The following is a 13,128-nucleotide window of genomic DNA, read 5'->3' as shown; positions in this document are numbered from 1 at the left end:
TGGATCAGCAATGTGTGGCTGTGAAATGACTACTTCTACTGAAAGGAACCCTGTCAGTTCTGAACATGTGCAGGCTAAATGATGAAGACAGGTGACCATGACATTTCTTGGGGGGTGAAATGAAGGAGAAAATGTTTTTATGTTGATTGCATCCCGGACATAATTGTTTCCTACCCTTATTAATTAACCTATTTTTTGTGGTTAATACTTAGTTATTATTATAGGTGGTATTTTCCTTATTAAGATGTGTTTGTGTGGGGGTAACATGGGCCTGGCCAAAGGTTCTGTTTTTATTTTGTGTAACTGAGTTACAAGTTTTAGCTGAGAGGTCAGAGGTCAGTGCCCGTTTGCGTCCCAATTGGAATCCTATTCCTTAAGTAGTGTCCTACTTTTGAATAAAGCCCATAAGGCTGGCTCCAGTCAAATGTCATGCACTACTTAGGGAATAGGGTGCCTTTTGGGATACATCCCCAGTGTTTGTCGACTGAAGCGTGTGCCACATCATGTTCACTAGAAAATAAATTATTACCACACACCCTTCTCTGGCTCTGCCCTGCTATTGGTGGGGTGAGGAGGGGAAAGCGGCCAGATAGCCAATGGGAATGGCGAGAGGAGGGTGACCCTTATCTCAACCTTATACAGGTAGCTGTCCCACAGACTACAGACCCTTTACTCTGATAAACAGTGGTCAGCAGTGAGCTACAGAGCTGCGTGCCCATTTTTCCTGCGTTCCCAGACATTGTGTGTCTCTCTGGGTTTGTCTCTCCTCTGATCCTGCTTAAATCCTCCATAGTGTGACAGAACACAGTGGACAGGATGTCAAACCTGAAGGAGTTGTGTAGCGGCCTGCCTCTGGACCCCATGCCATCCAATCGGGGCCGGGACCCCAGTGTGCCACATGCACCCGTCAGGACGCCCAACCTCACTCCAGAGGAGGAGAGGGTGAGTCCACAGACATACTGTCACATCTCTGAATGCAGAACGTGTCAACGAGCATTGATGTCATACTCAGGGATTTATCTGCAGATTGAGTATTGCAATACTGAAGTACTTTTGCTTTTAAGGCCTCTCTGTTTATCTATGAGTGAAACCATAATGCTTTAATGTGGTATGTTAGTAGTAAACTAGACCAAAGATGCATATCTTCACAAGATGATTATACATCTACACTGAGTATACCAAACCCGCTCCCCTTTTGCACTCAGAACAGCCTCAATTTGTCGGGGCATGAACTCTATAAGGTGTCGAAAGCATTCCACAGGGATGCTGGCCCATTTTGACTCCAATACTTTGCACAGTTGTGTCAAGTTGGGTAGGTCCTTTGGGTGGTGGACTATTCTTGATACACACAGGAAACTGTTGAGAGTGAAAAACCCAGCAGCATTGCAGTTCTTGACACAAACCAGTGCGCCTGGCACCTACTACCATACCCAGTTCAAAGGCACTTAAATATTTTGTCTTGCCCATTGATCCTCTGAATGGCACACAATCACAATCAAATCAAATTGGTCACATACACTCACAATAAAATCTGCTAACCATGTGTAACAAAATGCTTATGCTTCTAGATCCGACAGTGAAGCAGTATCTAACTGATAATATCTATCAATTCCACAACCAAACCTAACATCTAACAACTTCCACAACAAAACATAATACACACAATCTAAATAAGGAATGGAATGAGGATATATATATACAAAAATATGGATGAGCAGTGACAGAGCGGCTAAGATGCAATAGATAGTAAAGAATAGATAGTGAAGGATACAGTATATACATATGAGATGAGTAATGCAAGATATGTAAACATCCTTAAAGTGGCATTATTAAAGTGACGAGTGTTCCATTTATTAAAGTGGCCAATGATATCAAGTCTGTAGGTAGGCAGCCATGTCTCTGTGCTAGTGGTGGCTGTTTAACAATCTGATAGCCTTGAGATAGAAGCTGTTATTCAATCTCTCTGTCCCAACTTTGATCAAATCAAATTCAAATCAAATCAAATATATTTATATAGCCCTTCTTACATCAGCTGATATCTCAAAGTGCTGTACAGAAACTCAGTCTAAAACCCCAAACAGCAAGCGATGCAGGTGCAGAAGCACGGTGGCTAGGAAAAACTCCATAGAAAGGCCAAAACCTAGGAAGAAACCTAGAGAGGAACCAGGCTATGATGGGTGGCCAGTCCTCTTCTGGCTGTGCCGGGTGGAGATTATAACAGAACATGGACAAGATGTTCAAATGTTCATAAATGACCAGCATGGTCAAATAATAATAATCACAGTGGTTGTGGAGGGTGCAGCAAGTCAGCACCTCAGGAGTAAATGTCAGTTGGCTTTTCATAGCTGATCATTAAGAGTATCTCTACCGCTCCTGCTGATCACCTGTACTGACCTCGCCTTCTGGATGGAAGCGGGGTGAACAGGCAGTGGCTTGGGTGGTTATTGTCCTTGATGATATTTTTTGCCTTCCTGTGACATCGAGTGTTGTAGGTGTCCTGGAGGGCAGGTAGTTTGCCCCCGGTGATCCGTTGTGCAGACCGCACCACCCTCTGGAGAGCCCTACGGTTGTGGGCGGTGCAGTTTCCGTACAGCCTGACAGGATGCTCTCAATTGGGCACCTGTAAAAGTTAGTGAGGGTTTTTAGTGACAAGCCGCATTTTTTCAGTCTCTTGAGGTTGAAGAAGCGCTGTTGCGCCTTCTTCACCACATTGTTTGTGTACTTGGACCATTTCAGTTTGTCTGTGATATGTACACAGTGTAACTTTCCACCTTCTCCACTGCTGTCCTTCGATGTGGATAGGGGGGATGCTCCCTTTGCTGTTTCCTGAAGTCCACAATCATCTCTTTTGTTTAGCTGACATTGAGTGAGAGGTTATTTTCCTGACACCACACTCCCTCACCTCGTCGAGGGACCTCACCTCGTCATTGTTGGTAATCAAGCCTACCACTGTAGTGTTGTCTGCAAACTTGATGATTGAGTTGGAAGCGTGCATGGCCACACAGTTGTGGGTGAACAGGGAGTACAGGAGAGGGCTGAGAACGCACCCTTGTGGGGCCCCAGTGTTGAGGATCAGCGGGGTGAAGATTTTGTTTCCTACCCTCACCACCTGGTGGCGGCCCGTCAGGAAGTCCAGGACCCAGTTGCACAGGAAGGGGTTGAGACCCAGGGTCTCAAGCTTACTGACGAGTTTGAAGGGTACCATGGTGTTGAATTCTGAGCTGTAGTCAATGAACAGCATTCTTACATAGGTATTCATCTTGTCCAGATAGGGCAGTGTGCAGTGTGATGGCGATTGCATCATATGTGGACCTATTGGGGCAGTAAACAAATTAGAGTGGGTCTAGGGTGACAGGTAGGGTGGAGGTTATAGGATGAGTGAGTGCCTCGTAACTTATTTCAGTTACCGTAGCTTTCTTGGGAACAGGAACAATGGTGGCCATCTTGAAGCATGTGGGGACAGCAGACTGGGATAGGGATTAATTGAATATGTCCCTAAACACACCAGCCAGCCTCGCTCGTGTACTGCAATCGATATGCTGATATAATTTAGGTAGGCTTGGTCTCAGATTAGCTTTGTTAAAATCCCCAGCGACAATAAATGCAGCTTCAGGATATATGTTTTCCAGTTTGCCTAAAGTCCAGTGAAGTTCCTTGATGGCCGTCTTGGTATCCACTTGCGGGGGGATATACACGGCTGTGACGATAACTGAGGAGAGTTCTCTTGAGAGATAATATGGTTGGCATTTGATTGTGAGGAATTCTAGGTCAGGTGAACAAAATGACTTGAGTTTTTGGATGTTGTTACGATTATATCACGAAACATTCCCGCCCAGATGTCTGTCCCTGTCGGCGCAATGCACTGAAAATCCTGTTGGCTGTACGGACTCCGACAGCATGTCCCAAGCTAGCCATGTCTCCGTGAAACAGAGTATGTTGCAATCCCGGATATCTCTTTGGAAAGCAACTCTTGCCCTAATTTCGTCGACTTTGTTAACTAGGGACTGGATATTAGAGAGTAATATACTTGGAAGCGGTGGGTGGTGTGCGCGCATCCGAAGATTCACTAGAAGACCGCTCCAGCACCCTCTCCTCCGATGGCATTGTTTTGGGTCGGCCTCTGGAATCAGTTCAAATGCCCTGGGAGGTGCAGACAAAGGTTCTGCTTTGGGAAAGTGGTATTCCTGGTCGTAATGCTGTTTGTGCTGGTAAGTTGACGTCTCTCTGATATACAATAGTTTTTTCCAGCTGTGTGTAATAACAGTTAATGTTTTCTGGCTAACAATGTAAGAAAATAATACATAAAATACATAAAAAACAAAATACTGCACAGTTTCCTAAGGACTTGAAGCGAAACTGCCATCTCTATCGGCGCCATCTTACAATCCATGTCTCAATTGTCTCAAGGCTTAAAAATCATTATCTTCTTTAACCTTTCTACTCTCCCTTCATCTACACTGATTGAAGTTGATTTATTAACAAGTGACATCAATAAGGGATCATAGCTTTCACCTGGATTCACCTGGTCAGTCTATGTCATGGAAAGAGCAGGTGTTCTTAATTTTTTGTATACTCAGTGTATATCCCCACATCTTTGTTGTAGTTTGCTTTTTGCCACTATAAAAGGCATTTGCTTGTCTTATCTGATCCAGACAGAGGTAGAGTATTTGTGAATGTAATAAAGATAGGAATTGTCAGTTAATGTGTCAAATCATACCCACTGTTTTATTACTCGTTGAGAGTGAATCTTTATAGCTGATTGGGTTGAGATTCAAGCTTGTGGAATGTTGTATCCACATACTGTTGGAGAAACTTGAGGACACGGAACACAACAACGCACATGTGAATTATTTTATTAAATCTATTGGGATCAATAAAGCACGGTTCACATACTCAGCACAGTGGAATGTTTTGGCTTAAGGGTAGGAGACAGTGTTGGTTCATCTCCTCAGAACCTTCTATCATATTCGCTAATGTTTGCCAGGACTGGGAGCAAAGGGCACTGTCAATGATTAAGAGAGATAAGAGTGAGTGCTTTCATGGATAGAGGGAGGGAGTGAAACACAAATGACCAGAAAGTTAGTGGGAAAAAGGATGCAAAAGAAGAAGAGGGCCACACCATTCTGAACTCCTATCTCACCCCCTAATCTACTCCCCCTCTCTAGCTAGCCCTGAGGAATGCCCTGCGCTACTTTCCCCCCTCCCACCACAACATCCTGGCTGCTGAATTCGCCCAGGAGCTCAGGCAGTATGGACACATCTACATGTACCGCTTCTGTCCCCTCATACATATGAGGTATGTACAGTATAATCACCTAACACCACCTCTCATCTACCCATCTGTAGTATTCCTCTTTATCTGTTGATGCCATGATATGGTCTACCACACCCTGATCAGTCCTTGTGTGTGTGTGTGTGTGTGTGTGTGTGTGTGTGTGTGTGTGTGTGTGTGTGTGTGTGTGTGTGTGTGTGTGTGTGTGTGTGTGTGTGTGTGTGTGTGTGTGTGTGTGTGTGTGTGTGTGCGTGTGTGTGTGTGTGTGTGTACTGCACGGGCGTGCGTGTGTCCTCAGGGCCTACCCTATAGATCAGTACCCCTGTCGTACACGCCAAGCTGCCTCCATCATGCTCATGATCATGAACAACCTGGACCATGCAGTTGCCCAGGTAACCACCACTCTCACACACTGTACACAACAGCTCACTTTATTTAATTGAACTAAAACAATGTATTAATCCACCTAAGTCACGCTATCTATGGCTGCTTTATCATCTCCCCATGCTCTGCTCTCCAGTTTCCCCAGGAGCTGGTTACCTATGGGGGAAATGGACAGGTGTTCAGTAACTGGGCCCAGGTAAGCACAGAACATGCAATTATGATGGCATTATGTATTTTCTGGATTTTTTTTCTCATTTTGTCTGTCATAGTTGAAGTGTACCTGAAAATTACAGGCCTCTCTTATATTTTTAAGTGGGAGAACTTGCACAATTGGTGGCTGATTAAATACTTTTTTGCCCCACTGTATCTGTGTATGGTAATGTGTGTATAATTTTATTTGTACCGCGTGGAGACAGAATTTAATTAATCACTATATATCTTTGCGTATGTGTGTTTGTGTGTAGTTCCGCCTGGTGATGTACTACCTGAGTGAGATGACAGAGGAGCAGACTCTGGTCATGTACAGTGGTCATCCAGCGGGGCTGTTCCCCAGCCTGCCCTCCTCCCCCCGCGCTATCATTACCAACGGCATGGTAACCACACATCCCTCCCTCCGCCTCTCCTCACTATACTCTTGGGAAAAAGGGTTCCAAAAGGGTTCTTCAGCTGTCCCCATAGTAGAACCCTTTTTGGTTCCAGGTAAAAGCCTCTGTGGAAAGGATTCTACATAGAACCAAAAAGGATTCTACCTGGAACCAAAATGGTTATATATAGAACCAAAAAGGGTTCTTCAAAGGGTTCTGCTATGGGGACAGCCGAAGAACCCTTTTAGATTCTAGATAGCACCTTTTTTTCTAAGACTGTGCTCTACCGCATTTCAGTTAGATACTGATTTGGCGTTACCATTTAGGTTTTCCCAGTTTGATCTCCCTCCTTCCCTCTGCCATCATCCTCCCATCCTCTCTCTCGCTCCCTCTCAGGTCATTCCAAACTACTCCTCCAGAGAGCAGTATGAGAAGATGTTTGCTTTGGGTGTATCAATGTAAGTAACAAATATAACCCTGTTAGTTGTTTTTACCCATTCATAGTTTTTGTTAACCCCCCAAAGATGTGTTTTTTGTTTGTTTTCCTAGGTATGGTCAGATGACTGCTGGTAGCTACTGCTACATTGGGCCTCAGGGGATTGTCCATGGCACCATGGTAATTCCTCACAGTCAACAGTAGAGGGCACTATCCCCTTTGAAACTCACATTGACGTTGTCTTAACATTGTGTCTGTCTCACTTTCCTCTCCTTCCCGTCTCTCTCTCTCCCTCCTTCTTTAGCTGACAGTGTTGAATGCAGGGCGGAGGTATCTGGGGTCTGATGACCTGAGGGGCCGGGTGTTGGTGACATCGGGGCTGGGGGGCATGAGCGGGGCACAGGCCAAGGCTGCTGTCATCGCAGGCTGTGTGGGGGTCATTGCCGAGGCCAGTGTGTTTACTTTGTTATTGGCCAATAACACCCGCCCTGCTGTTAATCTACCTATGTGATGGTAGCGATGTCTGTTCTGTTTTTGTATGATGGAGAGCTTTGGGATGTGTGTTAATGTGATATGTGATTGTGTTTTGCATGGATCCTGTTTAGGTAGATGAGGTGCCCCTGAGGAAGAGACATGAGCAAGGCTGGTTAATGGAGGTCACCAGTGACATAGAACACTGCATCCAACGCATTAGGTAATAGCAGATAAAGACACACACACACACACGTCATGACTTTAGCACCTGTGTGTTTAGGTTATGTGATTTATCAGATCGTCCCTCTGATTTTGTATTCTACAGAGAAGCCAAGAGATCCAAGACTCCCCTCAGCTTGGGTTACCATGGCAATGTTGTGGACTTATGGTAAGTATGGGATATCAAACAAGGGCTGGAATTAAGTAATACCATGTCTATATGGGGCATCTACACCTCAGTCACTATTAGTGTAAATACCTTTGGGATCCATTGTTTCCTTCTCTGCCAGGGAGCGTCTGTTGACGGAGTATGAGAGGACAGGAGAGCTGCTGGTGGACCTGGGCACAGACCAGACCTCCCTCCACAACCCCTTCAGTGGAGGGTACTACCCAGCTCAACTCAGCCTCCACCAGGCCAACCAGCTCATGGCCACAGACCCAGCACGCTTCAAAACCGTGGTCCATGAGAGGTTAGACCTTGATGCTGTACCTTTTTTGAAGGCAGTTGGTCTAATTCAGGGGTCTCCTCCAACTCTGGTCCTGCAGAGCTACTGGGTGTGCCATCCATGGTTCCATCCCAGTCACACATCAAACAACTGATTCAGCAAATCAACTATTCATCAAGAATTACCATGATTGAGTTGGAGACCCCTGATCTGTTTGTGGTTAAGGTTGAGGGGTTGTTCTCTAACCTGTGGTGGTCTTCCTGTCCTCTCCCCCAGCCTTTGTAGACAGGTAGCTGCCATCAACAAGCTGTCTGAGGCAGGGATGTTCTTCTGGGACTATGGAAACGCCTTCCTCCTGGAGGCCCAGAGAGCAGGTGAGTCCTACAGTTAAACCACCACCACCACCACCATATTGATTCACTGACACAGGGTCGGATATTATATCACCCCCCTCATGGTTAATATTAGCATTGGGAGTAAGGTAATGTGATCCAAGATCTGTGGCTAATGCTAAGGGGTAACTTTAAGATCCCGATACACACGCTGAAGAATAGACTGAACACAGCATGTCTAGTGATGTCCGCAGTCCTCTCCAGTTTGATAACATCTAGGTTTGTGTTCATCTCTCTTTCTTCAGGAGCGGAGGTAGAGAAGGAGGGAGGCGCAGCGACAGAGTTCCGCTACCCATCCTACGTCCAACACATCATGGGGTGAGTGACAGGGTGAGTTTTCTGGTCAGGTCACATGATCAGGTCAAACTCTTGGCCCTAACCCTTGACCACTCTGCAGTGACATCTTCTCCCTGGGCTTTGGACCATTCCGCTGGGTCTGCACCTCCGGTGACCCCCGTGACCTGACACTGACTGATGACATCGCCGCCACTGTCCTGGAGGAGGTCAGCGCCAATGTGACTGAGCGTGTGCGACAGCAGTACAACGACAACATCCGCTGGATCCGTGAGGCCGGAAAACACAGGATGGTATTAATTAATAGGACACATATAAGACACAATGTTAATCATTAACATCCTGATACTAGATAAATAAGAAATGTATTATACAACTGCCAATGCCATTTCTGAATGTTCTTTGTGTGTAGGTGGTGGGCTCCCAAGCCAGAATCCTCTACTCAGACCAGAAAGGCCGTGTGTGTATTGCCTTGGCCATCAATCAAGCTATTGCTGATAGGAGAGTTTCGGTAAGTCTTACTTACCCATCTCTATGTTATGGTTGTTTATATGTTCATTTAAAGTTATATGTTTTGGTTGGTGTCCAGTCAGTGGGTAGGTAAATATATGGTGAGAGTGTGTGTGTGTGTGTGTGTGTGTGTGTGTGTGTGTGTGTGTGTGTGTGTGTGTGTGTGTGTGTGTGTGTGTGTGTGTGTGTGTGTGTGTGTGTGTGTGTGTGTGTGTGTGTGTGTGTGTGTGTGTGTGTGTGTCTGAGAGAGACAGTGGGAGAGTGTGTGTGTTCACTACTTAGCCTACCTTCTCCTCCAGGTCCCGGAGACCAGCAGTAAGCTAGCAGTAGGCAAACAGACACAGTGACACTGTGTGTGTTTTCTGTCCAGGCTCCTGTGGTCATCAGTAGAGACCACCATGACGTTAGTGGAACAGACAGTCCCTTCAGAGAGACCTCCAATGTGTACGACGGCTCTGCCTTCTGTGCAGGTACACTAGAGCACACTCATCATTTAGACAGACATTATTTTGTCATGATCATCATTATATTAGTCAGTGTGTTAGTCTATGTGGCTAGAAATCATCCACTTTGACTGAACTCGGGTATGTGTAAGTGTGAAAGTGTGACTTTGTCACTGTGTGCCTGTCTTGCCCCCTGACAGACATGGCGGTCCAGAACTTTGTAGGCGATGCATTCAGAGGAGCCACCTGGGTGTCCCTGCACAACGGTGGAGGGGTCGGCTGGTAAGATCTGAGTTTCACCTTTCAAACTGGGGATAGGAAGGAAGAAAGAAGGATAGGATAGCACACAAAAATCTATGAGACCAAAACCTATAAGACAATTACTAACTAGGAAACATTGTGCCCCTGACAACCAAAATGTTGGGGTCTTTCTCATGGATGGACAATCTTTCAACGTCTTTGTTTCTCCCCAAAGGTCAAATACAGTTACCTAATCTGAATATGGAACCACAGTTTAGAGTCCCAGTCATGTCCCCTCCTCCCCTCAGTCAGACTGCGTTGTCTGTCTCTTGTCTCTCTCCAGGGGTGAGGTGATGAACGGAGGGTTTGGTCTGCTCCTGGACGGGACGGAGGAGGCAGCGAAGAGAGCCAGTCTGATGCTCAACTGGGACGTCTCTAACGGGGTGAGAGAGGGGTGATGATGGGGACTGAAAGGGGAAGCTGTCTTGGATATCTATTCATAAATACTGTTCATAGAATTATTATGACTGAATAGGTTGAAAGGGTGCATGTAATATAAATCCCATTGTGTCACAGATCCTATTAATAAAGGATTCATGTTTTATACTTGAGTGACATAAAACTCCCTGGCACCTTATTCCTGCAGGTGGCTCGTCGATGCTGGTCGGGGAACTCCAACGCCTATGAGACCATCCAGCGTACCATGGAGGAGCAAAGGCAGCTTCGCGTCACGATGCCCTACCCTGTGCAGGACGAAGATGTGTTAGACAGGGCCCTGCAGGGCTAGATCAGCACACTGCTCACAACACAGCTAGCTAGTCAGATGATAAAGGACACACACAGAATATTCATTGTGTCAATCCACACCACCATTCACAATACCAGATTGTCCTGAATTAAGAGCAGAACCAAGATGATCACTTGATCATGGATGTCATACAGTTGAAGTCGGAAGTTTACATACACTTAGGTTGGAGTCATTAAAACTTGTTTTTCAACCACTCCACAAATTTCTTGTTGACAAACTATAGTTTTGGCAAGTCGGTTAGAACATCTACTTTGTGCATGACACAAGTAATTTTTCAACAATTGTTTGCAGACAGATTATTTCACTTATAATTGACTGTATCACAATTCCAGTGGGTCAGAAGTTTACATACACTATGTTGACTGTGCCTTTAAACAGCTTGGAAAATTCCTGAAAATTATGTCATGGCCTTAGAAGCTTCTGATAGGCTAATTGACATCATTTGAGTCAATTGGAGGTGTACCTGGGGATGTATTTCAAGACCTACCTTCAAACTCAGTGCCTCTTTGCTTGACATAATGGGAAAATAAATCAGCCAAGACCTCAGAAAAGAAATTGTAGACCTCCACAAGTCTGGTTCATACTTGGGAGCATTTTCCAAATGCCTGAAGGTACCACGTTCATCTGTACAAAGAATAGTACGCAAGTATAAACACTTTGGGACCACTCAGCCGTCATACTGCTCAGGAAAGAGACGCGTTCTGTCTCCTAGAGATGAACGTACTTAGGTGCAAAATGTGCAAATCAATCCCAGAACAAGAGCAAAGGACCTTGTGAAGATGCTGGAGGAAACAGGTACAAATATATCTATATCCACAGTAAAACAAGCCCTATATCGACATAACCTGAAAGAACGCTCAGCAAGGAAGAAGCCACTGCTCCAAAACCGCCATAAAAAAGCCGGACTACAGTTTGCAACTGCACATGGGGACAAAGATTGTACTTTTTGGAGAAATGTAATCTGGTCTGATGAAACAAAAATAGAACTATTTGGCCATAATGACCATCGTTATGTTTGGAGGAAAAAGGGGGAGGCTTGCAAGCCGAAGAACACCATCCCAACCGTGAAGCACGGGGGTGACAGCATCATGTTGTGGGGTGCATTGCTGCAGGAGGGACTGGTGCACTTCACAAAATAGATGGCATCATGAGGGAGGAGAATTATATGGATATATTGAAGCAACATCTCAAGACATCAGTCAGGAAGTTAAAGCTTGGTCGCAAATGGGTCTTCCAAATGGGCAATGACCCCAAGCATACTTCCAAAGTTGTGGCAAAATGGCTTAAGGACAACAAAGTCAATGTATTGGAGTGGCCATCACAAAGCCCTGACCTCAAACCTATAGAAGATTTGTGGGCAGAACTGAAAAAGCATGTGCGAGCAAGGAGGCCTTACAAACCTGACTCAGTTACACCAGCTCTGTCAGGAGAAATGGGCCAAAATTCACCCAACGTATTGTGAGAAGCTTGTGGAAGGCTACCCGGAACATTTGACCCAAGTTAAACAATTTAAAGGCAATGCTAGCAATTACTAATTGAGTGTATGTAAACTTCTGACCCACTGGGAATGTGATGAAAGAAATGAACGCTGAAATAAATCACTCTCTACTGTTATTCGGACATTTCACCTTCTTAAAATAAAGTGGTGATTCTAACTGACATAAAACAGGGAATTTCTACATGGATTAAATGTCAGGAATTGTGAAAACTGAGTTCAAAGTGTATGTTAACTTCCGACTTCAACTGTATATATACAAGTCTTATTGCCAATCATCAATTGAAAACAATGAGTTAACATGGTGTTCTTTGATGTACAGTGCATATGGAAAGTAATTCAGACCCCTTGACTTTTTCCACATTTTGTTACATTACAGCTTTATTCTAAAATGGACTAAATTGTTTTGTTTTTTCTCATCAATCTACACACAATACCCCATAATGGCAAAGCAAACCGTTTTTTTGAATTGTTTGTAAATGTATTAAAAATAAAAAACTGAAATATCACATTTACGTAAGTATTCAGACCCTTTACTCAGTACTTTGTTGAAGCAACTTTGGCAGTGGTTACAGCCTCGAGTCTTCTTGAATATGACGCTTCAAGCTTTGCACACCTGTTTTTGGGAAGTTTCTCCCATTCTTCTCTGCATATCCTCTCAAACTCTGTCAGGTTGGATGGGGAGCATCGCTGCACAGTGATTTTCCCGTCTCTCCAGAGATGTTCGATATGGGTCAAATCCGGGCTCTGGCTGGGACACTCAAGGACATTGAGAGACTTGTCCCGAAGCTACGCAAGCTGCGTTGTCTTGACTGTGTACTTAGGGTCGTTGTCATGTTAGAAGGTGAACCTTCACCCTAGTCTGAGGTCCTGAGCACTCTGGAACAAGTTTTCATGAAGGATCTCTCTGTTCTTTTCTCCGTTCAACTTTCCCTCCATCCTGACTAGTCTCCCAGTCTGCTGCTGAAAAACATCCCCACAGCATGATGCTGCCATCACCAGTAGGGATGGTGTCAGGTTTCTTCCCGATGTCACAATTGGCATTCAGGCCAAATAGTTCAATCTTGGTTTCATCAGACCAGAGAATCTTGTTTCTCATGGTCTGAGAGTCCTTTAGATGCCTTTTGGCAA

The 13,128-nt window shown here is 45.0% G+C and overlaps 1 protein-coding gene across 1 annotated transcript; it reads left to right on the top strand.

Moving 5' to 3' along the window:
• Positions 1 to 668: 668 nt before the first annotated feature.
• uroc1 (urocanate hydratase 1) lies at positions 669 to 12,512 on the top strand. Its single transcript, XM_029678102.2, has 19 exons — positions 669 to 942; positions 5,166 to 5,296; positions 5,571 to 5,664; positions 5,793 to 5,852; positions 6,121 to 6,249; positions 6,637 to 6,698; positions 6,790 to 6,856; positions 6,981 to 7,124; positions 7,282 to 7,370; positions 7,476 to 7,538; positions 7,660 to 7,839; positions 8,092 to 8,189; positions 8,453 to 8,525; positions 8,605 to 8,794; positions 8,914 to 9,012; positions 9,382 to 9,481; positions 9,655 to 9,736; positions 10,038 to 10,137; positions 10,341 to 12,512. Exons 1-19 carry the CDS (start codon positions 817 to 819, stop codon positions 10,479 to 10,481), a joined length of 2,028 nt encoding a protein of 675 aa, XP_029533962.1. The 5' UTR covers positions 669 to 816; the 3' UTR covers positions 10,482 to 12,512.
• The last annotated feature ends 616 nt before the right edge of the window (positions 12,513 to 13,128 follow it).

The sequence above is a fragment of the Oncorhynchus nerka genome, linkage group LG2 (assembly GCF_034236695.1).
Source record: "Oncorhynchus nerka isolate Pitt River linkage group LG2, Oner_Uvic_2.0, whole genome shotgun sequence".
Classification (NCBI taxonomy): Eukaryota; Metazoa; Chordata; class Actinopteri; order Salmoniformes; family Salmonidae; genus Oncorhynchus; species Oncorhynchus nerka.
This window is presented reverse-complemented; position numbering and strand designations above follow the sequence as displayed.

Coding starts and splice junctions, on each gene's coding strand:
- uroc1 (XM_029678102.2), top strand. CDS start 817: ATGTCAAACCTGAAGGAGTTGTGTAGCGGCCTGCCTCTGGACCCCATG. Junction 6,699..6,789: donor TTTGCTTTGGGTGTATCAAT/GTAAGTAACAAA, acceptor TTGTTTTCCTAG/GTATGGTCAGATGACTGCTG. Junction 6,857..6,980: donor GGATTGTCCATGGCACCATG/GTAATTCCTCAC, acceptor CTCCTTCTTTAG/CTGACAGTGTTGAATGCAGG.